This window comes from Sander vitreus, chromosome 8, assembly GCF_031162955.1.
Source record: "Sander vitreus isolate 19-12246 chromosome 8, sanVit1, whole genome shotgun sequence".
Taxonomy (NCBI): Eukaryota; Metazoa; Chordata; class Actinopteri; order Perciformes; family Percidae; genus Sander; species Sander vitreus.
The window spans coordinates 28,461,201-28,488,749 of record NC_135862.1 but is presented as its reverse complement, the minus strand read 5'-3'; the positions used below and the strand labels follow the sequence as shown (position 1 = coordinate 28,488,749).

The window sequence follows — 27,549 nt, the reverse complement described above, 5'->3', positions numbered from 1 at the left end:
TTTTACCTGGCTGGATACTTACTAACACAGGCTTTTCCAGTGTTACCCTGAAATCTGTGACCCATCAGAATGTGTGATTCTGTCAATCATTTTGAGACTTAAGGGAGGGATAAAGCTAGGGCTGCACGATATGAGGAAAATATATAATTGCGATCATTTTTTACTGATATTGTGATTGCGATAAGGTTCACGATTTTTGTATCATTCTGATTTCCATTAAAAAATATTAAAACTAAAATGATTATGGTGCGATTTTTGCGAGGATCTGTACCAAACAAATTTTTTTCTTTAGTCTGTAGGGTTTATTGCCAGAAAAAGTTACACTTATGTGGAATTTTCCTGGGTGAATGGTGCATACATGAACAACCAAACGAACATATTAAACATTAATATGAAATAAACAGTAAATACAGAAACAAATATATGCATGGAAAATAATTGTTGCATAAGGAAAAAGAGGCTGAATGGCTTGAGTGCAGAATGTGCAAATATAATATGTGCAAGGTCATGTATAGTATAGTAGGATGAAGGTTAATGCTTAGTGTAGTGACTAGGGGTGGAGGGGGAGGGGGGTTGAGTGACAGTGACAGTGGGGGACCAGGGCCTTGTTGGTAAGGCTGACTGCAGAGGGGCGTGAGGTTTTGGTCCTGATGGGCTGTAGCCTCCTGCAAGAGGGGAGGGGTTCAAACTGTGTCCGGGGTGAGAGGGATCGGCTACAATCTTTCCTGCCCGCCTCAGTGTCCTGGAGGTGTACAGGTCCTGGAGAGACAGCAGATTGCAGCCTTTCACCTTCTCAGCAGAGCGGATGATGCATTGCACTCTGCCCTTGTCCTTGTCCTTAGCAGTGGCAGCAGCGTACCAGATGGTGATGGAGCAGGTGAGGATGGACTCAATGATGGCAGTGTAGAAGTGCCCCATCATTGTCTTTGACAGGTTGAACTTCTTTAGCTGCCGCAGGAATTACATTTTCTGCTGGGCTTTTTTGATGACAGAGTTGATGTTCAGCTCCCACTTTAGGTCCTGGGATATGATGGAGCCCAGGGAGCAGAAGGACTCAACAATGTTGACTGTGGAGTCACCCAGGATGATGGGGGAGGGTGGGGCTGCGTCTTTCCTAAAGTCCACAACCATCTACACTGTCTTCAGATCGTTTAGCTCCAGGTTGTTCTGACTGCACCAGGTCACCAGGTGGTCAATCTCCCACCTGTAGGCGGACTCATCCCCACCAGAGATGAGTCCAATGAGTGTCATCCGCGAACTTCAGGAGCTTGACAGACTGGTGACTGGAGGTGCAGCGTTCTTTTCACTGTTACTCTCGTTTACTGTCACAGGTCATTTATGATCATCAGATGAAAAATTACAGTTTCAGAAACATTTACATATAGTTACTTTAAATTCATTTTTGATGGAGCCCCCATCTCTGCAATAACCAGACATAATTCTGTTACAATAGAGAACTTGTTTTTATACAGCAATCATTATAATCAAATAATTTCTTCGTAAACAGTATTTGCATAAAGTAGTAGGCTAACGTCCTTGTTCTATCATAGGCAAACGGTCACACTAACAGCTGCAAAAACTGAGTCTACAGGGTCTTATTTTAGGGAAGTGGGACACATTTCTTGAGCTTCAACTCTTGAATTGAATTTCTACAAACATAAAGATGTTCAGGAGAAATTGTAATGTAGCATTTTCTCAAAATGTCTTGGCAAATAACATTCACACTATGTGAATCTGTTGTGTGCTTTGATTGTTGAATTTATCTTGTGACCATACCTTTTTTGAGACTATCTTCAGCTACAGTTTGCTACACTTTGCTTTGCTTTGAAACATACATCATGGTGTAAATGCTTTTTTTTGTGCCTGCTTTAACACTCATTGCTTGTTATTGTGGCTCGTAAATTACATAGCACTTATCAGCTTGTATGACATAGTAAAGCTTAAAAACTGTACTGTGGAATCCTACAGAATGTTGTTGCCTTTTGTTGTCTTTACATGTGTGTTTTTTTTCTTAAAAAAAACGCTGATTGGTTTGATGCTTTTGGTCCATCAATCCAACAGGCAAACTGATAACAAAATCCCATTTTATAAGCACAAGAACACCTTTCTGAGTTATTCAGCAATTAATCTTCTTGGCCAATCGGTTTGAAAATGTCAGCTCCAGCATTCAGTTCCTGAATGGATTGATCTACAAGCTGCAGTAGCTTTGATCTTGTTAAAATAAACGGTTTTCTGACTTCTGGTGTGTGTTTTCCTTTTCCTTGCCAGCCTGTCCAGGGCTTTGACTACGCCAAGAAGCACATGGGTCGAACGGGTGATAAGGCTATCTCCATTACCAAGGAGACACTGGTGCTGGGGCTGCCTGTACGAGATGCTCCACTGTCACTGTCATTGGATAAGAAGGTCCACCAGGATGGGACAGCCAGCAAGAGGCCTCCATCTGCTGACATACACAAAGGAGGGTAAGACAGTCATTGGCTGTTTGCTTTGGGGGGCATAAAAAGAGACAAACTTGAAGCAGCAATAATCTTTTCATTACACATTTGAGATATTTCACCCCTAAACTGTTATGGCTAATCATACACTGTATGCAAAAAAACCCCCGAACAAAACCAAGGTTGCGGGGTTGACAGGATAAAGTGTGATCCAACGGCACATAAACTACAGGCTATAGCCCACCCAAATATGGGCGCCTGGGTAGCTCACCTGGTAGAGTGCACGCCCAATATAGAAGTTTACTCCTCGACGGAGCGGCTGCATGTCTTCAGCTGTCGTGTAAAAATAAAGGCCTAAATCAACCTCTGCACTGTTACCGGTTTCTATTGTGTTGTGAGCTTCTTGCAGCGCTTTTCTAAATGCTGCACGTGTCGTCAAATTTATGTTTTCGTTTGTCGTCAAGTTGGTAAAGATGTTTTCTAAATGCTGGGCATGTGTGGTCAAATTGGTGAACACGTTTGTTTTATTTGCTTGTGTTGCGTCTATTTGCATGTTTTCTTAGTTTGCAGTATGTTGAGCTCTCAGGGCCTCCATATCCAAATATTGTTTGCAATAATTAGGTTTGGAAACATTACAGAACACCAAATGCATATTTAAAGACAAACTCAAGCGCCTAAACTATTTGTTCTGTAACATTTTTAAGTTACAGAACAACTAACAGTTGGCGGGAGAAAATGTCGCTTTGCTGTTACTGTTTGGTGTTTGAACAAACCATCATTAAAACACAACTGTAATAGATGCCATTCAGAGTCTGGGGGAAGAGGTCACTTCAATCACACTGCTGACATCATAATTCATAACAAATGTAGATGTTGGCAAAGCCTGCTTATTCAAATCATTCATTTCGCAATGTGGTTCTGCACAGATACAGGGATAAAATACCTTGTAAAGAGGAACCACAACGTTTTTGAGAAGCTGTATCAGTCAGTGAACCCAATCCTGAGCTTTTCAGCAGAACTAGACATCAGTGTTTGTTTGTGCATCTCAGTGTTAAGACAAAGAAAAGCCAACAGTAAGCAGCGCAGACTCAGACAGATTGACATAATCTAAAGATAAGTCCAAGAAGCTTGTACTGTTTGGAAACAGTAAGAAGACAAAATGCATGTATGTAGATGCAAATTTGGATTAAGCAAATGACTAGGTTTTTAGAACTAAGGGTGTGTGGTGTGTCCTGGTTGGCTGGAAAGGTTCCATTTAAGCAATAAGAGGCTGTGAATTATAACAGGTCAAATATGTAAATGACTGTAGAACAGATTTTTACTGCAGGTTTGACACCAGAGATTTTAGATACAAATAGACAGAAATGATCAACAAATGTAAGAACCTCCCAGCAGGTTCTTGAGGGGGTTATTACTCAGCATGGGGCAAATAAAATAAAAAATAAAACTTTTCGTCGTAGGGCATGGCCATGGCGGGGCGGCCATTTTGTGTGTTTCGCCATCGAAACAGGAAGTGGGTGTAACTTGAGTGTACATTGTCCAATTGGCTCGAAACTTTTCAGGATTCCCACCCTGATATTGGCTCAAAGTCATAACGCCCCATAGTGGCAACAGGAAGTAGGCCTAAAACTCAAGGTGCTATACTTTAACTCCTCCTAGAGATTTCATCCGATGGACTTCAAATTTGGTCTGTACCATCTCAACACCTTAAAGATGAAAAGTTATTAAAAGTAAAACTTTTCATCCAACGGTGTGGGCGTGGCGTGCCGACCATTTTAAGTGTTTAGGGATGAACGAGAAAGTGGCTGTAACTACAGTGTACATTGTCATATCTGTTAGAAATTTCGCACAATCAACAAGAGTCCAGGCCTGAGGACATATACAGGCCAATATTGACTTTTGGTCATAGCGCCCCTCCACTGGCAACAGGAAATCATCCTTACATGACAAACATCATCCAATTTACATGAAACTTAGAATGTGTGGTCTACTTGTGATACTGAGCCAGCCCCTATACTTTAACCACGCCCATGTACTCAGGCCACGCCCCCCTTTTATGGCTTTTCAACCGTTTAAGGTAGAGTCTTGTGTGAGGTATCATTGAACTCAGCAAAGAGTTCCTTTTTGATTGGTAGTGGTTTGACCCGCCCCCTATGCTTTAGCCACGGATGTTCTGCAAAAAAATGCTAAATTATGCGGAACACCCTTAAATATGCATAACTTTAAGTCAGAGTACATTTTAAATGGGTAAGTTATCATCAGCTTCATTTTTCAGCACCAGAGGTTGCCGCTGGGGGAGGACACCCAGACTCCCGTTAGATTGTCCCACCCACATTTTCAATGCTTCCTATGCCCACGTTACTCAAGATGATTCCCACTACCAGTTTAAATGAATCAGGCCTCATGACAGATCTGCTAGACCTGATGGAGCTAGCTATATAATCTCATGTGAACACAGGCTCGCCACTGGACACTGAAGTGTCTCACATTTTCCTCTATTAATAAATATTGCACTGTCTAGCAACTGTTAGTATCCATTTATATCCACATAAAATGTGACGTCGACATCGACACATCCGGTTTGATGTCATTTTCAATATCTCAAGATCAATACAGTGTAGAGACTAACTTTTTTCTGTTTAGAAGCAGAAAAATGCACAGTTTCAATGAGGACTTCAATGTGATTGAAGGCCTTCCAGAACCTTTTTAATCCAGCCGAAAACTACAGTGTCTTTGTACAATAAATCTATAACAGATGAATCCATAAATCAATTATTATTGTTATGTAATGCTCAATTTCTCACATTGCTTCAAGCTAGCGTCCTTGTAATCCAGTGTCTTTTCTGAGACTTTGCACAATAAGTCCAGAACAGTAAAGTCACAACAGAACAGTTATTTCAGCCATATTGACTCCCAGAATGTTGTCAGGTGAGTGTGTCAACCATCAGAGGCTGTCATTAATATTGCATAGATTCTTAGAGCAGTGCCTCGGGTCATTCAGGCAGCCCTGGATGTGTAAATTATTGTGATTTGGCCTCCTGATGTCTCATAGCAGGCAGGAAATACATTGGAGATGGCAAAACTAACTTTTTGGATAAAACCGTATGGACTTATTGGGTAAAAAACTAAATAGATTTTTATTTGTGTTAGTTACAGTTAAATTTTTTGTTGGAAAACAATCCCCAAATTCCAAGAGTCTCATTCATTATTATTCTCTACATGAATTCAAGACATTTCTGTAAGATTTGATTTCCGTTTAGTTGTTCGATAGCCCAGATTGTTCTGAAAAAAACGTTTTGTCCATAACTTTATTGTGCATACAACAGGGTTGACGTTATACAATCATTATTACACAAGGAAACCAGGTGACCCAAATATTGGAAAAAAAATGGCTTAGACCCCAGAGGGTTATGGTGACTAATGTGATTAATGCCATTTTGAGATAACCAGCATCAGCTGATGCCTGCACTCGCGGGGCCGATTAACAAAAAATGTCTGCCGACACATCTAAAGGCAACTTTGTCAGTGTGGCTGCCTAGAACAAAGTTAGTGCTCCCCCTTGTGTCAATTTTGGCATTCTACGGGCAGACGTCAGCATCACGACAGCAAGCCTTCAACCAGCTGAACTAGCTTTCAGGGCTAAAAAACTATTGTATGGGTGTCCCCAGCCCCCACTCCTATACTCCAAATGAGAGAAACATTTATAAATTATGTAATTTGGGATGGCTGTGGGACGTTAAGCAAGTGCAATTGTGAAGCCTTTAAGCACGACAATGTAATGTTTTGAAAATTACATTTGTCGCATTTTCAAAACTATGTTGCAAGTTATAGCCTACAACTAAAGACTACAACTACAGACTAAAACAGAGACCATGCAGACAATCACAGTGTAAATGTTCATTTAAGTTCAGCAATATTTTGTGTCGTATTTGTTATTATTTAATTGTTGTATTTTATCACATGCAAAAAAATAAATCGACTATTTGTAATGGTCAACAATATGTATCGTATCATGTATAATAGAAAATGAAATATGATTATTATTTAGATATTAATAATCGGAACAGCATCAGAATGTTTGCTGTAATTATCTTTTTTTCTTCTGTCACCCAGTTGAGAAAATTTGGCACAAACGTCATCCCACTTCCTCTTAGAGTCATAGCTCAGTAAAATTGAAACTTACAGACATACACAATTTGCTACAGCCAAAAAAAACTAATACATTTACAGTGGTGTCAAATAAACAAACACCCATAAATATTAAAAATAAAAGTTCATGTAAAAAATGTCCTCCTTAAAACTTCAGTTCTTCACTCAGTCGTCAGATTCATAGTTGTGTCTGTACAGTGTGAACAAGAACTGTTAGTAGAAAAAGCAGCACGACTTTCCATGATTAAGATTTGCCAAAATTCTCAAATTCATGTTTAGACATTCAATCTAAACATGAATCATCAGTAACCTTTTCCCTTGTGTTGCACAGGTGTTATTTTTACATATATGTATATTTTTAAGTTTAACCCAGGCAACATTCGCAACATAACAGTTGAGGGAAAATTGACAGAAGTGCATGCAAATCGGCAAGAGAGACTTTCATATTTGAGTAAATAGCTTTCTCTTTTTTCATTGATAAAATGAACCAGTGCAAATCTGACTTTAATTTTCCTTTTTTAAATTTACAATATTTCTACCATTACTACTGTAGTTACAGTACACAGCTTTTATTTAAAAATAATAATAATACAATTTGATTACAAAATAAGACAAAAGATGCAAAACATAGTATAAAAAGACAAGTACACTTTATTTTAGTTAAAATACCATGTTATATATGTTATTTTGTATATTTTGTGAGCGTCTACACTCCTATAGTACATATACGGTAAGAGGAGTATAAATAGCATGAAATAAGGCAGTCCAGATGATTTCATAGAGCTTTCTCAACCACTTCCTTAGCAAATCTGAATACAGATACAGATACACCCATTGGATAGCTGTTTCAAGAGGGGTTTTGTCGTTTATTCAGGAAATTACGAACCCAGATTCACCTAATTAAGCCCAGGTGATTCTGTGGTTAAATAACATTTGTGGATGAATGATTTTCTCCTCATTTTCAGTAAAAATGAACCTGTCCTTTCATTACCAAGAATTATCAGCATTGGATTTTATACTCCCTGCAAAATACTGAATGTCAAGCCTCTGCTCGCACCCGCAGACATTTAAATATGCAGATGACATTGAATTAGATGGTTTTATTCTTGCTGCAACATTCTGCACACCTGATTGACTCAGGAAAAAAGACATACAAATCTATTATGTAGTGTGCAGATATTTATCTACAAGAAAATGTATGCAAAATAAATTGTCTTTAGAAGAAACAGTCAGAAGTCCCCCTGACACATAATAATAATGAGTCATTAGAGAAGCAAACGTGATTCAGCAGTTGAAGTGTTGGTACCTTACTTTTACTGTAAGAAAATGTCACACAGAATATTATTTCAAAAGTTGAGTGAAGGATATTGGAGTTGTTTTAGAGGTCTGTGTTTTCATATTCTTTTTGGAAGCATGTTCTGGGACGAGACCCACCGATCATTTACAAGCTTTGAACCTCTATTCTTATTTTATCTAAAAAAAGTCATCAAATCTTAGTACTGACCTAAACTATCAGCTGAACAGATTTGTCCTCAGAGGCACTGAGAACCTAAAGTGAATTACACTGGTTTACTGGACACTTTATGTCTGAGATAACATTACAAAGATGGAAGATGGATATTGTGACATTTAGGGCGCATTTGATGCTGATAATCTTCTTGTTTTATGCTACTTGTCTCAACATGGCATTTAATACAGCGATACAGCTTTTTCCATATAGTTTTAGCTGTCTTTTTTAACTACTCAAGGTTTTCTGCACTAATCTTTGTTACTGTGTTCTATTTTTTTATGCATGCGAGACGAATATGGTTTTTACCCATCCTTCCTAATCACAGTTTTAAGTGTATTTACCAAAATGTGCAAAGCTGTCTTATTCCCAATAGATTTAACTAGGTTTATGAGTTATAATCTATGCTATGCATGAAATAAAAAAACATATTTGATAAAAAATGATGAAAACTATTTTTTAAAACTTACATTTCTAGACATTTTCTACTAGAAGCTTCACCCACACACACATTCAATGGTGACATCTTTCCTTTGGCAAGTTTCGAGCCAAAATAAGATGCATCATGCCTCCTCTCACAGAAATGCAAATTCTGAAACACACACACAAAACAGTGCCACATATTTACACACCACTAAACGGAAATGAATAGAGGTGGGATTAGTTGTGCTTTGCTTCTCGAGGACGATAAACACATTTATATTTATAACCATGGCTATAGCCATGCCAGAGGGAGCCATTCAGTGTAACAATGATGACAGAGAAAAATGCTGGAAGGGCTGGCATAGTGCAATAATCAGCTTTACCAACCTGTATATATTGTTATGAGAATGACTCCAAACGACTCGTAAGATGTATAGGCAACAGTTCATTTCCTAACATAAGGTGTGCTAGTAAAGGAAAGGCTGGCTGGCAGTGGGTTGAGTGGGGCTTACCTGGAACTGCGACCTCAGCTACAGGGGCGATTCCAGGATTTTTTTAAGTGGGGTGGCACAGGAGGGGACCAATAATCAGTCAGGGGGGAGGCATTTTATCAGAATACAGCATAGAAGATCTGCATAGAAATATAGGAAATATTGGATAGGATAGAACAATATAATGTAATTCTGCTAAATAAAACATCATAAAATATCACATTACATTAAATATCACATTAATTATTAATTAGAGCCAGAGCGCCCATAGCAGCGAAGGCCCTATTGAAACTGAAGGAATTCTTCCTTCTTTCTTTTTTTCCCGGCAAATGAATCGCCTTTTTGAGGGTCTTAACATACTCAAAAACTCACTAAAATTGGTGGTCGCATCAAGCCTGCTGAATATTTACGTATTTTAAGGGTTTTGGGAATAGGCAAAAGTGGCTCGCTAGCGGCCCCTACAAAATTTAACAAATTGAGCCCCTGCATTACGTTTAACGTAGACTAACGCAACGTGGTACACATATGTAGCATGTCAAGACGTACAAAAAAGCTCATTGAAGCCCTACCCTTAACGCAACAGGAAGTCCGCCATTTTCAATTGAATGTTTGAAATTAGTGCGATTTTGGCCATTTCCACGTCGTACTTTAATGAACTCCTCCTAGAGATTTCATCCGATTGACTTCAAATTTGGTCTGTGCCATCTTAAGACGTTAAAAAATTGTAATAGTGCAAAGAATGCACAAGTTATAGAGGACCAACTTCCTGTAGGGGGCCATCGAAACAGGGAGTGGGTGTAACTTGAAAGTACATTGACCAATTGGCTCAAAACTTTTCAGGATTAATAAGCGTCTAACCCTGAGGATAGCTACAGGCTGATATTGACTCAAAGTTATAGCGCCCCCTAGTGGCAACAGGAAGTAGGCCTAAAAGTCAAGGTGCTATACATTAAAGATCTTCTCCTAGAGATTTCATCCGATCAACTTCAAATTCGTTTTGTGCCATCTCAAGACCATTGCAATGAAAACTTATAAAAAAGCTTGAGTTTTCGTCCAACGGTGTGGACGTGGCATGGCGGCCATTTTGAGCATTTATCGATGAACGAAGAAGTGGTTGTAACTCGATTGTACATTTTCCAATTTGGCCGAAATTTCTCACGATTGACAGGGTCTATGCCTGAGGACATTTATTGGCAAAAATTTACTTTTGGTCATAGCGCCCCCTGGTGGCAACAGGAAATCAGTCTTATATGACAAACATCATTCGATTTACATGAAACTTATGTGTGGTCCACATGTGATACTGACCCGCCCCCCTATACTTTAACCATGCCCATGTAGTCAGACACCCCCCTTTTATGCCTTTTGAACCGTTTAAGGTCTTGTGTGAGGTATCATTGAACTCAGCAGAGAGTTCCTTTGTCATTGGTCATGGTTTTGCCCGCCCCCTATGCTTAAGCCACGCCCCCATTCATAACTTGTGACCTGTTTGACGTAAACTATTGTGTGAGGTATCATTGAATTCAGCAGAGAGTTCCTTTTTCATTGGTGATGGTTTGCGATTTCCAACTGTCGCGCAAATACACGGGCACATGGAGCTGCATCCGCCAGTAACCCTGACGCGCAAGGAGGTGTGAGGGCCCGTCCAACGCTGCTTGCAGCTTTAATTTCACTTGTTTTCATTTTAAACAAATTGTATATCTGAATACAATACACATTTACTATAGGCTTTTAGAACTTTTTTTAAAAACAATTCCAGTGCTAGTTCCATGGTATCAGAATTTTGGATAGTTATCATGGAAACATTAATGCGACATGGGCTGGGGAAACAGGTAGCCAAGTGACAGGACTCTGATCCAATGGAAATCACAATTGTCCAATGGCTGGGGGGCACCAGGGGAGTGTGCCACCCCGTGCCCCCGTTCTAGCCCCGCCCCTGCTCAGCTATCTCCGTCTGCAGCTCCACACAAGCGACCAGCCGCGTCTTTGGCTGTTGCTTGTGTCTAGTTCAAGATTTTGTTATTAGTGGTTGGTCATAAAGACAACAAAGCTGGCCATAAAAGGCTTCGGGCTTCCAGGCAACAGGCAAAGGTGCTTCAAAGGCAACCATCTCTTCAGTGTCGATAGCTACACGCCACCTCCATAATTTCGCCTCTCTTCGCTCTGAGACTCTCATCTCCTTATTAACTCTGAGCACCTGCGGCTAATTGATAAACCCCACCCACTACTATCCAGCCAAAACAAAAAAGAAGGAAGTACTAAAAACTAATAAAAGGGCACACAGCTCACCCTACCAGTATGCACACATCTTATGGGAAGCCATTTTTCAATGAAAGTATCGTAGGTTATTCTACCATCTGGGTATACACTAATTAGGAAATGAGGCAGTATCTCATCCTCTAACCAGTTTGAATGGAGTGCAATGGGATGAGAGGGGAAATTTCACACCAAAAAAACAACAAAGGATGCAATTATCCTTGGACTTTATAGCGGTAACTGAACAAGACTTCTGGGGTGTTTTCTCTCTTCACATGCACGGGCACAAACAGGCTTGGCGTGCTAAATCCGGAGAAAATAGATAAGAAAACTGCCCATGGCAGCAAAGACAGATGAGTTGGACAAGAAAACACAACTAAGCCTGCGTCTCATTTCTCTATCTTACCCCTACCCCTTACCCCTAGCCCTTGGTTTGCGCACTCCCGAGAGAGTAAGTGCTGTCCCAATACTCATTTTGGTAGAGGGGTAGGGCTAAGGGGAAGGGCTATATACCCCTTGACGCCAAGTAAGGACGCGAGCTTACTTGAACAGCAAGGGCTATCCAGATTCATTGCGCAACAAGGAACATGGCTGCCCCGTCGACCAGAGAGATCCATAAATGTAAGTATTTTCGGCTTAAAGAATTGATTTAAAAATTACGACGGTATTGTTTTGTGCTCTGAACAGTCCTGTACATATATATTTGCAACCATATTTGTAATTGAAACGTTTTTTTAAATCGCTAGCTTGCTATGCTAATGCTAAAGTTAACGTTAACGTTAGCCACATTGCTTATTTGCACAACAGTCCCGCATTTCTCTGCCTTGAATTGACTCCATGCATGTCTACTGTGTTAACTGTTGATATCAGTGTATAACACTACCGTTCTGTATCACACAGGGATGCCGGAGGAAACCCAGCAGCTTATCCACTTTCTGAAAACGAGCAGAAGTTTCTGCGTTTGTGTTGTAGCCATTCATTATTGTGTTGGTACTGTATTATTGTAAACATGTGTAATTCATTCCTGTACATTGTTGTTGGTCATGATACAGGACACTAATGAAGGAAATGGGGTATAAGGGGAAAGGTTACTGGCCAACAGGCATCAGACTGGGGTCTGGAATTTCAGAATAGTTGAAGTTTTTTGTTTGTTTGTGGTCTTGTGTGTCTTTTTTGAGTTTTATACATTTGAGTGCCTTCTTTATATGTGTGTGACATGTAAGTTAAATCGTTGATAATGGTTCTGTAATATAACATATTTTTATATAATGTTTTTGCCTGTAGTGTTTACTTTATTGGGCAATAAAGACAGCTTTTTGTTAACAAAGTGTTTCTGAACATCAATGACATTCAAAACAGTGATAACTGAAACAGATATACGACACACCATGCAGTGTGTATACAAATATGTATTGCAAACAGACTTAAGTATGTATGATGATGTAACCAAGTGGCGTCCCATTTCATAGGGGTATGCTTTCACCCCTACCCCTTACCCCTCGTTTTTCTAGGGCCAAGGGCTAGGGCCAAGGGCTAAGGGGTAGGGGTAATAGAGAAATGGGATTCAGCCTAAAGCTGTGTCTGAAATCACTCCCTCATTAAAACCTGTTAAACGGCTGAAATTCCATGCTTTTTGGTCTCAACGTCATACCCAAATTAAAAGTAGTACAGCTCCCATATACTTTGACGCTGTCATTGCATGAAAAGTGGGATTTTGTCCCCATAAATGGCCGTAAATAGCCACACACATTGTCGGAAAAGAACCATGACGTATGTGGAGAGCTCCTGCGGAGGTGCTAATGGCTCTAATAAGCATATGAATAGCAGTGAAACCTCTCCTGGCCAGAGTGTCTGGCCTAATTAGCATATGAATAGCAGCGACACCGCGAATTTCTAGAGAATTTCCTCACTTAGGGGCCATCCACACGGAGCCGCTTTTTGATGCAAACGCACATGTTTTGCATCGTTTGGGCTGACCGTCCAAACGAATTCTGTAAACGTACTGCCTGAAAACGCACTTTTTTTGAAACCTGGTCTCAGGGTGAAAAAATTCGAAAACTGCTCTCTTTTGGGTTCGTTTGGATGGCGAATACGAATACGTCCATATCGATGATGTCATCGCCACACCCCTCGACCTCTAGTGCACGGCCACACACGACTTCACTCACTGCGGTGAAGCTAAGCGAGTATATCCCATCTCAATGGTCAAACCAGCTCACTTCATCTAGCTAAATAGTTTGTCTCTGCTCCCTGACATTTCCCTCTGCTCTGCTGGTCCTGGATTCTACACAAGATATATTGCTAACGTTATGTAGCTAACGTTAAACATCGCTAAAGTATCTTCAGCAGCGATGTAACGTTAGCTGCTATGGTTAGCTGTTTATAAAGTGGAAGCTAGCTAGCTAATCTGTCTGCTTATCAACTCCTTTAACGGATTATAGTAACTTTTACCACAGCTTATTGTAGAAAAGCTACTGCAAGAAAATATGTAGATTATCAAAAAGACGTTGGTTCATTGATGTTTGTTTGACTGCCAATGTTACCTAGCAGAGCTAACGTTAGCGCGCCAATGTTAGCTCTGCTAGCTAGCGCGCTGCAATCATGTCCGATGGCAGACAGAATTGCAAAATAAAAAGCAATCCAACAGCACATTATACAATGTAAACAAAGACACGTTTTCTTGCGGCAGCCTTTAAAAAATGAACAGTGGTAAAAGTTATAGCTAGTTCATGGATGTATTAAGAGAACGTTAGTCTAGCTAGTCATGTTATGATGGGAAGTGGAAGTTAACTATGCTCTTCTCCGTGTTTTGGTGAATTTCTGTAGCAGAAACAGCGCCGCCTATAGGCCTGGAATATATCCGAGCTGAACTCTTCACAGCTGCGATGCAAGATCTGGTTGTTTCTACCTGAAGCTCCTGCTTACTGTCTCGTAATTACAGGCAGCTGGAAAACAATTAAATGAGAGTGGTATGAATAAAAAAAGAAAAAACATAAGTCACAGTAAAATTAAACAAGGAATGAGAAAACAGGAAAAGTTACTTACATACAATGCCATCATTGTCAACATCATGTAAATCTGGACTTGCTCCGAGCAAATATAAGTCATGGCCTCAAGTATGAGGCAAGGTTAGTCTCAGAAAACAAAATGTACGGTTAAGATCGGTCTATTAACGTAGCCTATCTATTTCCTTATACAGCAGAATGAAAGCATATTCTTTAAATCTTACCCTTGCTCTGGTTCATAGCGCCTACAGTTTGTCTCCGAGTTGTGAAACCGGCATACTGCTTCCTGTAGATTACAAGACCAAAGAAATACACTTTTATAAAGCAACTTACACTGGCCCCGCTTAGCTCTGCCTAATAATGAATCAAGCTGAAAGCAGCCAGGCACACAGCTGTGCTGCTCGCGCTTTACACTTGCGTGCATGGTGGGGTTTAAAACATTACTGCCAAAGTCTAAGTAGCCTGTTTAACATCAAAAGACAGTCATTGTACTTCTCAAGAGTTGATAAACAGTACAGACTAGCTCACCATTTCATTAATAATCATATACTTGCGTTGTCTTTTCCTTTTCTGTGGGGCGCATCTTTACGGAGCCCTGGAGGTGACATGGAGGAAAAAAATAAAAATGCTCTGTACATCTTGAACAACTCCTGTGTGTTTCCTTTTTAGGTGCGTGGTTGTACTCCCGTGATAAGCAAGTGAAGTTTGTGTACAAACTTTTAAGTCTTTTGTAAGTCTTTTACCAGTTGGCCTGAAATACTCATTGACATACTATATATATATATATATATATATATATATATATATATATATATATATATATATATATATATATGTATGTGTATATATGTGTCATGCAGTGTCTGGGGTGTGCCTGATATCATTGGAAAGGTAACACAAGTTTTTTGTTACACGTGTCAGGGTGATTCTAGGCCTTACTGACACAGAGTTACAGAGGCTAGAATGACGTTTTTTTTATTTCCGTCCAAGTCATACATCTGTAAAATGATTAAGATACACTGCTGTAAACACATCTGGTGAGATACAGACAACACAGGGCATAGCCACATGTATCAGAAGCCAAAAGACACAAAAATGGATTTTATATGAATTCTTTTCTACAGATATGTCTGTACGTTTTTCTTAGGTCCATTTGAAAAGTGCAAAGAAAAAAGCCAAAGTAAAAAATACTAAACTTCTCAAATACACAAACACACCCACATCAATCACACATAAAAAAATGTCAATAACTATTTACACATACATATATATATATATATATATATATATATATATATATATATATATATATATATATATAAGTAATTATAAATTGGTCACGATGTGATATGCATTATATGAGGCCCTGTTTTTGCTTTGACAGCTACAGCCATCACAGGGTTAAAATGTCAGTGTCAAGTTTGGTGTCTATTGAATCGTCTGCTTATTGGCTAAAAAACGAGCAAATGTCGATCGACTACACGTGGGCTCGTCATCGCATCAGAGACATGATTGGCTTTCCCCAGGGCTGTCCCAGGTTTGGCTGAACGGGTTGATTTAAGCGATGGCTCTTTGCATTCCTAAGGCCTCAGAGATCACATTGATACCCACATCGAACGTATAGGAGTCTCACATGAGACGGGATGTGCGTACAAAGTCTAGAAATGAAAAACTGTTTAGCGATTTTCCATTGAAATTCGGACAGAATCTTTAAGATTGTGAGGGGAACAGCTCGTTTTGGATATAATGGCTTAGATATTCCTCGGACTCTTGGGGATTTATGGAAAAAAAAGTTTTTGGGAAAATATCACCACTGTGGATAAAGGGACAAGGAAAAAATTATGGATGCACTCTTGACTCTAGACACCAGCTGCGCAGTGTACGCCTGTATTTCTTTATATATTTTTTTTACTTTAACAGTTGTATAACTGCTATAAATCATCTTATGCTTTGTGTGTGGGCTTAATTGAATCATGAGAGGCTAAGCTTTCAATTGTTGCATGGCTGTATATTTTGAAGATTTAATGCTTCAAAGTTATAAAAACGTTTATGAGTGGAGGTAACAGCGACGCCACAGCGACAAAGTGTGCCGTCCACGGTACAGTGAACCTTGAGTGGATAAAGTGCTCATATTATGCTCATTTTCAGGTTCATACTTGTATTTAGAGGTTATATCAGAACAGGATTACATGGTTTAATTTTCACACAAATTTGTGCACAAAAAAAAAATATATATATATAACACAATAAAGGAAAGGGAAAAAGCCAAAAAGCATAATATGAGCACTTTAAAATTAACTACCCCCTATATACTCAGTATGTATATAATGTGGAATAAACTGAGATTTCAGAATCTTGGATTGCATTAGCATGTTATCATGCTAACATTTGATAATTAGCATTATACACAATTAAGGCTGATGAAAATGTGTTTAGTTTTGCAGGTGTTTGGTCACAAACCAAAATATTTGACAAATTTTAACCTGGCGATTAAGCTTGAGGAAAAGTTAAAGCATAACCAAAATTATTACAATTCATCAAGTTGGGAACATGAATGTCTGTCCCATATTTGTTAGTTATTGAGACATTCCACTTGCCATCTGTAGAGCCACGCTGCTTGCATAGCTAAAAATATTGATTAACTTAATATTGAAGTCACTTCAGTGTATATTTCTAATACACTGCAATCTAAAAAAAACGATATGATGCACATGAAAAGACGCAGATAGAAAAATAAAAAATCATATACTACCTGCCGAGATGACAAAGACATAGTCCGAGTCTGAAATCACTATTTATCATTTATTGCTTGAATTCTGTTACACCCAAAAAAAACTTTAAATATTATGTAGCTCCATCTGTATGGGATTATTTTTGTGACTTTAATTCCAAGCAAAACTTCTCAAGTATCAAACAAACATCACTAACTCAAGCAAAAAAAGTGTCACCTCAAGGTAAAACTTAAAATTTGCAAACAGAACATTTGTGCAGTCGTAAACCATTGGTATTTTATTTATTTGATATTATGTCCTTTTGTTTACAGTTCCCTCTGCTTCTTTCTCAATGATCAGTCTTTTGCTCTCTCCATCACGTTTGCAGTTTTGCTCCCAGCTTTCTCGTTTGCGCTTCCGAAGTCTTTGTTTGCAATTCTGGCCAAACCTCTCGCGTGGGCAGGTCTTACAGGGGTGCATCCCCATTGGCTAATGAGTTTTTGGAGTACGTTTGACTGACAGTTCAGTGCAGCTAACGTTAGACTTTGGAGGACACACAAACCACTCCACAGCGGATTCCTACAAGATTAATAAAGTGTAAGTATTGATCATATATATTGTTTGTGATCTACGTTGCAAGCATGATTACTAGACGTTTGTTTTTTCATTGTGTTAAGTTACTAGCTATCTAGTAAAGCTGTGTAAGTTAGCCTTTAACATAATCTAACTGCTAACGTTATTTAAAACAATTGCTAGCCAACTTGGTTTACTTTGGCTACGTTACTGAGCTAATTTGCCATGGGAATCATTTAGGCTTAGTGAGGCCTTACTCACTGGAGCTGTATTAATTATCGTCTTCTCTCTGTAGAACAATGATTCATTGTGTGACCTGCAGGACCCGAGCAGAGCTACGATGCCGTCCCAGGTAGGTCAGTAACGTAGCTATATGGTCTATTATAACAAATTATTATCCAGATAGGTTATTAGTTAAGTTGTACAATATAGAAGCTGTGCATATAATGTATTCTATCTAAGATTGACACATACATTAGATAATGTTCAATCTGTACACACTGTTTCTTCTTTTATTGCACTGCTGAAAGATGGCAGATAACTGACATATTTTTGTATATTTTAACTCTGTAAATTTCAACAATTTATAATGAATGCATATTGTTACTACTGTCCAAATTATGTACTTTAACTAACACACCAGGCCCTTGACAAATACTTTGCTTAGTGATCATTATTGTTTGATGTCATGTGCATGGCTGATGAAGCTCAGGTCCTGGTGGCTGCCCTGGACCACCTTGGTAGATTACTCAAGGGAAAAGCAGATAGATCATTTGAGTAAATTCAACATGAAGCCATATTGTACTTTACACATGTAGTCAACACGGAGGTAGGAATCTAGAAAGTGTGATCAATAATATTACAGAAATAAGTGTTCCAGTAGTGATTATGAAAGATAGAAAAAGAGTGCAAAGGCTTTATTTAAATTATTTATTATTGAGCTACATTCAAACACTATTTATCATCTAATAAGGTACTTCAAGCTTTACAATAAGAAGTCAAGGAAGTGAAGGACTACAGCTACATCCCAGCCCTTCAAAGAGCTGTCCTGCAGAAAAGGCTGTCATCCAGACTGGAGCTGTGGGCCATCAATGAGCTCAGGAGACCAGATGATCCCAGGCGTCTAAGAGTTGTGTGTGATATTCCTGCACCACCCTCAGAAGTGTTGTTGCAGACACAAATCAGCAGAGAAATACAGCTTGCCTTATACAGCTTGGTGAAACTGAATATGTGAAATATATACATAACTCATCATTACTCAGTATGTTTGTGTATTGTTTGTGATGAAAAACTGATCCTGACCTATGATGTACTGCAAATAATGACTGACACTGAATTCCAGCTTCTTCTACCACCGGGGCCCCAGCAAAATACGTTCAAATATCCATTATGTATGTGAAGTTTTATATTGGACTAAAAAGAAAGCATTATAATAGTCTCAACCTTATTTCCTGTATTATATAATGAACAAGGGTGAATGTAAAAAATATTTTAATATATTATGTGCATTTTAAAATATTACAGTACAGTAAAACAATGTACCCTGGCTGTTGGAAACCTTAGCACACGTAGTGTTTCCTCCACATAGAGACCGAAGGGTCCTCTCCCTCTACTGCTACCACGTCCTCTTGATTGGTCTGCCTGCTGCCTGATGTGTGCTGTGATAGAAAATGATCACAAAGTTCCTTACACAAATCAAATGGTAACAAAGTTCTTATTGATAACTACGGCTTCTAAGCTTGGGTGATTTACAATTTAAATAACTTGCCTTTAAGTAGCCATTAACAAACGTGTAGGCTTTAAAAAAAACAAACATCAACAGCATTTAACGTTAGCAGTTAGCTAACGTTAAATGCTAACTTACACAGCTTTACTAGTTAGCTAGTAACTTAACACAACGAAATAACAAACGTCTAGTAATCATGCTTGCAACGTAGATCACAGACAATATATGTGATCAATACTTTTAATCTTATAGGAATCTGCTGTGTAGTGGTTTGTGTGTCTTCCAAAGTCTAACGTCAGCTGCACTGACATACTCCAAAAACTCATTAGCCAATGGGGACGCACCCCTGTAAGACACGCCCACGCAAGAGGTTTGGGCCAGAATAGAGCTCAACAGTTCGGCCCCTCCTCTGAGAGACCTTGGGTTCCGGAAGTACATTTCCCATTAATTTCTCCCATTGACGTCTGGAAAAATCTGTATATAAAGAGTTTTAGACCATGCCTTAGGCTAACCAGGTGGTATGTGACTCATAAGCATACAACGTATCATTTCGAGTAAAAAAATTAACAGAAAATTCCAAAAAAGTCAAAGGTACAAGACTGTGCACATATCGTCATCTCAGAGCGAAGGAACTACTCATCCCATAAACCACCGCGCACCACTGAATAAAGGAAGCTACGTTAGTTTAGCTAGCGGCTAATTCGCTAGCTGAGACAGCATGTAATAACTTTAAAAGACCCTCAAAATAAAACCTGAAAATAACCGTTAACATATATAACGGCTGTTACGTCAGCTGTAGACGGCTTTACCCAGTGTTAAGTTTGAGTTAACGTTATTTTAGACTGAATCAAGCTGTCAGCTAGCGGTTAGCCGAATTAGCTGTTAGCTAAACTAACGTTAGCTTCCCGGCAGAGGCTAACGTCAGAAGCGTGGAACAGATCGCAATTCGTGCAGTGTCGTAAGTCCTCGTGACGGATCGTGCAGGCAGCACAGATCGGGTACTGACACCCCCCCTCCTCACCAGCATGAGTTCCACCAATTAGAGGCATCATTGTGGGATTGTTCAGGATTGTGGGTAATGAAGTACTTATCCAAGACATCGCGAATAAAAGACATTTATCTCAAAACAAGGGTAGTGCCCCATGATTTATGGCGTCTATATGAGCATATACAATCGCTGAGTCATGTCGGCATGCTGGTTTTAAGTCTATCATCGATGGTTACGATTTTATGGCTTATACTCCAATTTGTCAATGGAGAAATTGCATTGTATTTTTACTTCCGGAACCCGCTGTGGGCAGGACTGTTGAGCTCTATTGCAAACAAAGACTTTGGAAGCGCAAACAAGAAAGCTGGGAGCAAAACTGCAAACGTGATGGATAGAGCAAAAGACTGATCATTGAAAAAGAAGCAGAGGGAACTGTAAACAAAAGGATATAATATCAAACAAAATACCAATAGTTTACGACTACACAAATGTTTTGTTTGCAAGTATTAAGTTTTACCTTTGAGGCACGACTAAAAATGAGAGGCAGAGAGATGAACATCACTTTCCAGCGGTGGGATTATTGGTTCTGTTGCTCTTATCTGTGGCCTTCCCACACAGATTTACATGGAACACACACTGTATTTCTCCCTCCATCCCTCTGGCTCTTTACTTAATACCAAATGACTTTTACTGAATCAGCCAGCCATTGACCGTTCCTCAGCCTGCACTCTGTGTGTGTGTGTGTCTGTGTGTGGGTGTGTGTATGTGTGTAAATGGTGAATGTGTTCACACAGACAGGGTGTTCGCCTCGCCTGTGGCTCTGTAATGTCCGGTCTCGCTGATTTGTGCATCTCACACCACCTGTAGACAGGCCTGTTACGTTGTGTAGCTGCTGTGGCTTACATGCCTCAAAGGCTGTGTGTGTGTATGTGTGTGTGACATATATGCATACTGAGCTTTTTCCATCAAGGCCCTTGGCTGCTGAACATCCTGCCCATCAAAATCAGTATTGTTGCTGCTCTACTTGTCCTTTACATTTGTTCTGTATGTCCCTACATTTTCTATGCTTTCATAAAGCATGTTTTGTAACAGGATTCATTTTATTAATAAAAACACAAAGACATGTGGGATCTCAGAATAACTGCAACCTAAAATTATCATTCCGAAATATGACAAAGAGCAACAATGTACAGTAAAGTACAATAGTACATAGGCACATGCCAATTTTGTATTCATATCATGCTACTATAATATACTATCAATCCAGGCTACAGTCAATGATATTATTTATGCATGTATGTTGCTTTACCTGAAATAAGGGGGCTCCCTTATATTGCTCGCCTCCTGTTCCTCGCTCATTTTCAGGTTGTGGTTCACGACTAGCGGGGTCTGCATTGGTTGTTGTATAAATTGATTACCATTTATCGTGATTGGTGGTTCACTGTGCATGCAGAGCCTGTATGTTACACACTAGCAACAAACTCTGTCTATCCAAGAATACTTAAATCGGTGTGAAATTACGTTGTATCAGACACAGACTTCTCTTGTAGATTGGTGGTACATTCTAGCTTTGCGGCCCTGAACCGTAGTTGAGAGACCCCTGTTTTTTATGCTAACTCAATTAGCTTTAGCCTAACTCGTAGCTGCTAACTAGCTTTTAGTCTGGCAACTCTGCTCTGAAGAATGGTCAGGAGACGTCGTGATGATGTTGCACTAAACAGGTGCTTTTTTTCTTTTTCGCAGTGAACACAAAAGACTACTGTAGCTTCACTACCCATGGAATAGCATGCGCTTCATGTGTCTGTGGTCCTGACGCTTAAGTACTTTACAACACATGGGAGAGCCTCACTTCCCATAACAAACGCCAGACTTCACATACACATGATTCCTACATGACCACCTGTCTTAAAGGGGAAGGGTAGGCTGGTAACATTTGTCATGGAAAATGAGAACCGTGCAAGTTTTCCTTTTGTATCTGTGGTTGAATTTCCAACTTACGAACTCATGCTGTGTAAGTTGAGATGGTGGTTTCCTAGGTCTCATTCAGGTCAGTGTCCAACATAACCTGTCTCAGGCAGAAGAGTAGTTCATCTCTATATCTCCATAGATGACGGGAGACGTAGCAGCTGTATGATAAAACAAGTGCTGCCTCAAGCGCTCCCATCCCGCCACCAAGGTCAGGGGAGGAAGTTAACACATAACACATACTCACATTCATACGCACACACCTAACATTCATACACACAGACGTAACGCACACAAATAATCACTGGATAAGATGTTCTTTGACTCAGACGTGAATTCTTACGTACATGCACATCTTCACACATGCACAGTTGGGTGAAGAAGGACCTTACCTCTAAATATTGTATGTCCAGCATGAGTTTATATACTCCTGCAGGAAGACAGGAATTTTAGAGTCGGGATGGCACACACAACACTACGCTGTAGTTAAATTGTACTGCTCAATCCTAATTCTCGATCGAGATTTCATCGTATGTTTCTGTGTAAGTCATCTAACCAGACTTGAGCCGCTCCTGAGCTTTTACGTAACAGTATCAAGCAGCAAAAAAGTTGTAGCATTTACATTCCATGTGCTGCCATGTGACTATTGCACATGCGCGCATTCAACCCAGTCTCACGGCAGTTTGTGAAATGGTCACTTAATTAAATTTTTTGATCTTTTGAAAAAGTCCTAAATTTGCTCAGGTATTGTGTTTTTGGTCTTAAATAATTTTAAACAGGTCTTAAGTTTCCTCCCATGCATATTGAAATACTCCGCAGCACTTTACAATGTTTTTTATTTTGATTCCATGGAGTTATAGTTCTTTCTTTTGCTAGTCCAAATAAGACTACAAATGAGGCCAACATGCAACTTATATTGCAGCCAATTAGCTTTTGTGTTATTGAGTCTCCTTCTGATTGTACCACAGACATAAAACGGATTTTAGTTTTTAGCTATGGGGAAGTGCAAGTTTAGCAATACTCGGTTTGCTAACAACGTATTTGAAGCCTACTGCTTCTTATGCAAGAAAAGAATTAATTTTGTGACTCTGCATTTCTTTTTTTTATGTCGTAATATAGGTCTTAAATTGCATTCATAATGCTGTTAAAAAGGTCTTTAAAAGTCTTAAATTTGACTTGGTGAAACCTGCAGAAACCCTGTATAACGCTACATTTTGCGGTTGATGAACGTTAATAGCAAGAGACTAAAGGGAAAAAACATGAGCATGTTTTTGTGTGGAACTTTGATTTAACATCACACTGCATCATTAGTTTTTTTTTTATATACATTACTTATTTGAAATAATTTGGGGTAACATATTAATTATTATATTCAGAAGATGATCCTCATATCAATCACTGGGGTTATAGCTAGTAGCCATCCTACATTTTGTAGTACTTTTTCATAAGTAAAAAGGGACGAGATTAAGGAAGCCTTTTTAAGTAATTAGAAGGACAAGCAGATTGTTGGCGAGGTTTTTTGCTGACAGAGCAAGATGTATATAGCTTTGTATGGGTATATGTGTACATATACACCATGGGTTTTGGCATTTTTGGCACACTGTTATCCTCAGCCTACTGCACAAAGACACAAGTCATTTTGCATATTTTGCTGAAATAGAGAGCTTTTTGCAGTGGTGCGATGCCAGCCATCTCATTCAACCATTTAAAAAACTGAGGAAATGGTCAAGACATGGGTCAATGGGTATCAGTGGTCATAAATGATGAACCAATCAGTCAGGTCTGCTCCTATATGTACGTTGGCGTTCATTTGGACAACACCTTTGGGTGGAAGGCCCGTGTTGAAAGTGTGTTATCATTTACAGCAGAGATTTGTGTTATACCAGGCTATATTACAGATCATATTAATATTGGGATGTCAGAAAGGATGGCAATATCTCAAATATTGTATATTAGGTTGCTTGTCAGGTGACTGCAATGAAGGTTGTGGAGAGAAATGGAAACCAGTCTCTCCAGGCAAGCACAGAGAATATTGTCTGATCCATGCCAAGTACCTTTAAGTAACCTTTTTCTGCTGTCTGTCGTGAATGGGCTTTCAGATTTCCTCCGCCCGCCGGCTGGCAGACCGAGCAAACAGTACATAATACAAATACATGAAACAGTATTTTATTATTGTTTTTATCTTTATTATATAAATCCTCAATCCTCCACATGTGACAAAAACATAAATATTATGTATATTATGTATTTTTTCTTTCGGATCCACAGAGCAGTAATTACTATGTCGCTTCCAGAGGATCCCGCAGATTGGGATTGGATTTCACGAACTGCCATGAGACTGAGTTGGCACATTGCAATTTTGATGCTGAAACAATATATTGTGCAGCCCTAATGTGATGCTGGCTTCTTAGTTTTATTAGTTGTTCCACTAGTTAGGTCCAATTACTTTAATTACTATAAAGACCAAGCTCAGAAGCACAAAGAATATCTGAGACACATAAAGAAAAAATCCTAAGCAAAAAGAAAAACTAAAAATCACTAAACAAAAATGGAAACACAGACAATACAGTCATGCTGAAGCTGTGATTGTGGATGCAAATCACATTACTTTGAATTTCATATTCTTGCTGTTTTTCATATTTTGGAATAATAATAGTTTTGGGTTACAGTTTCTAATATTGGTTAGTTTTTTTGTCCATTACATGTATGCACACTCACATACAGACCAATACACAACATTTCTTTGGGGTGTAAAGCAGCTTTACATGTTTTTTATGCTCTATTAATCTTATTTTCCAAATTAGATTTAAAGTTGATAGTGCCAATATGAGATGATGCACTGCTTGTGTACTGCTTGAGACTTACAAGCCCTCCCCTCTCCTTCCTCCCTTGCCTCTCTCTGTTGCCATGGATACGGTTGCCAAGTGAGGAGGACGGCTCTGTGTCAAGTAACGGCTCCGGGAAGCTGAACACCAGCAAGAGCTCCTCAGCCCGAAGGACAGTGACCAGCAGCAGCGGCAAGAACGGCAAGGAGGAGCTTCACAAGAGGAGCCCCAATGGTGAGGAGGAAGAGGGGGTCAGAGAGGAAATATGGAGGGGGGGTTAAAAGAGATGATGGATAGATAAAAAGAGATACATTCTGCCCCTCCTTTACGTTTGCACCCACCACAAAGTCTGTCATAGTTAAAAAACAGGTGTTAATCTCTCTTCCCCCCCCCCACCACACACACACACGCATTCTCATACTGTTATATTTTACCCAAAGGATAATTTATATGAGCTAATGAAGTGCATATGAGCACAGAGTGAACACACTCATACATGTAGTGACTCAGCCTGCTTCTGCATCATGTAATTGTCAGAGACAACACTTACACTCATCATCTTTTACTCATACACACAAACCACAGTCTTAACTGAATCAAAAGAGACATCTCAGGTGTCTGTATTTTTAAGTGTTTATGTGTTTTAATTCGGATGCAATGCTGAAAATGCTATGGAGATAAAAAAAAAAAAGTTTGCAGGGCATGTGCCATAAGCACTGCACCAAGTTACTTTTGAGTAGAATCACAGAGGAAAGACAGGAAAGTGGGTGAATTGGTGAAGAGTTGCGACAGCCTACTGCCAGATTAGGTGTTATTCAAATCCATACAACCCACACCATATGGTTTGTGCATTAGCAAAATGACTCATCTTTAAACCGGTGACACTTTTCTCCTTATTCTGTGAGAATATAGATACTTTGATACACTGGGTAACTATTAAAAAATAAATTAGCACGGTAATTTTTCCCTTCTTTTTTATCGAGGTTGTGGGTATATTAGCAATTATCTCCATCTAGTCCTAGATACACACAGAAACACATTTTCCATTTCAATCAACTTAAACACAAAAAACCCAGCAGGCATGACTGACACTACTACTTAATTACATCATAGACTGTGGTTACATGAGCAACAGAGCACACTACTATATGGAACAGCCACAATCCTAGACGTTGGTAGTAGGGGTGCTATTGACAGCACCAAACTTTTTTTAAATAAAGAATTGACTTTCTGTCTTTCAGAGTTCCTTACAACATAAATAATATATGCTTTCATAGCCTATGTGATTGTCAGAAATGATAAGCCTGTCTCCTCATGTGCACATGCACTTTTTATTAAAGGATTTATTTAGGTTTCATGATTGATTTAAGCAGAGCTTTCTATAAGCGTTGGATTCCGGCCAAACAGCTTACTACTCATTTAAGTCTATAGGCTACTTTCTTGTCTTAACTTTTGATTCTTATAAAATACGTTTGATTAACAAGTTGCGATTTACTATGTGTGTACATTTTACAACCACTATAGCCTCTGCTTCAAAACAATACGACCATGATGATAGAAACGTCTGTCTGTTGTCCCATGCACACGCTCAATTGAGAGGCTGTGTGTCCTGCGATTAGAGAGCAGAGAAATGTCTTCAGTGTTTGACAAATATTAGCAAAAATAATTGATGACAAAACACTTTCAACGTACACTATGTAATTTTCTGCTGCTAGGGGTCTCGCAACCAAAACAATGGATGGTAAACACAGACTTTTGATGACGTTGTGAAGTTGCGTGGAACTATGGGAGTTGCCGTTTTCATTGCTAAACACCATCGCCGAAAAGAATGCATAATTTCACAGACAAGTTTTTTACCCATTCAAGTTTTATTCATGTTACGTTTAGTAATGTTTATTCATGTCATTCTAATAAAATAGCTGCAATTTCCCCATCATAATTACGTTTTCTTGATTGGATTTGTATTGATTTTGTATTTGGATGTTTTAAACTGGGGCGAAAGGAGTTTGTTGTAATGTTACTCAACGATGCTGAGAGACGGGTGTGGGTGGGGATAGCTGGCGGAATCCGATGGCCGATGTTGTGCAGCAGCAGAAGATCTCCCAGCTGCCTGGAATTATCTTCACATCTTCACCCTTCACTTTTTTGTAATCTTAACCAGTCGTTTTGGTGCGTAACCTTTAGTCGGATAAAATGAACTGTGAAAACCGCTTAACGTGAAGGATGGAGAATCTCCGAAGGGAGGAGATTTTCGGCACGAACACTGGTAACGTTCACGGAGACATAATGACAGTGGATGGCTTCTAGCTGGCTGGGGGCTTACGTTACCTAACGCTATATGTCCCGGGGCTGTTAGAAGTCTCTTAGTGCCAGGGGAGTGAGGCAGACAGACCGGGGGTTGGTAGCTGGCTAAATTAGTATTAGATTAGTAATCTATCTATACAGCTAACGTTGCTGGTGAACTTATTTGTGGGTCAGCTCAGTGCTGTTAACCG

The 27,549-nt window shown here is 39.3% G+C and overlaps 1 protein-coding gene across 1 annotated transcript in view; it reads left to right on the top strand.

Annotated features, from left to right (window-relative positions):
* Window positions 1–27,549, top strand: part of kiaa1549la (KIAA1549-like a) — a 248,641-nt gene that overhangs the window by 156,018 nt on the left and 65,074 nt on the right. The window contains exons 13-14 of the mRNA XM_078258059.1: window positions 2,269–2,462; window positions 25,143–25,288. Of these exons, the coding sequence (XP_078114185.1) occupies window positions 2,269–2,462; window positions 25,143–25,288 (340 nt within the window). The remainder of the gene's footprint in view (window positions 1–2,268; window positions 2,463–25,142; window positions 25,289–27,549) is intronic.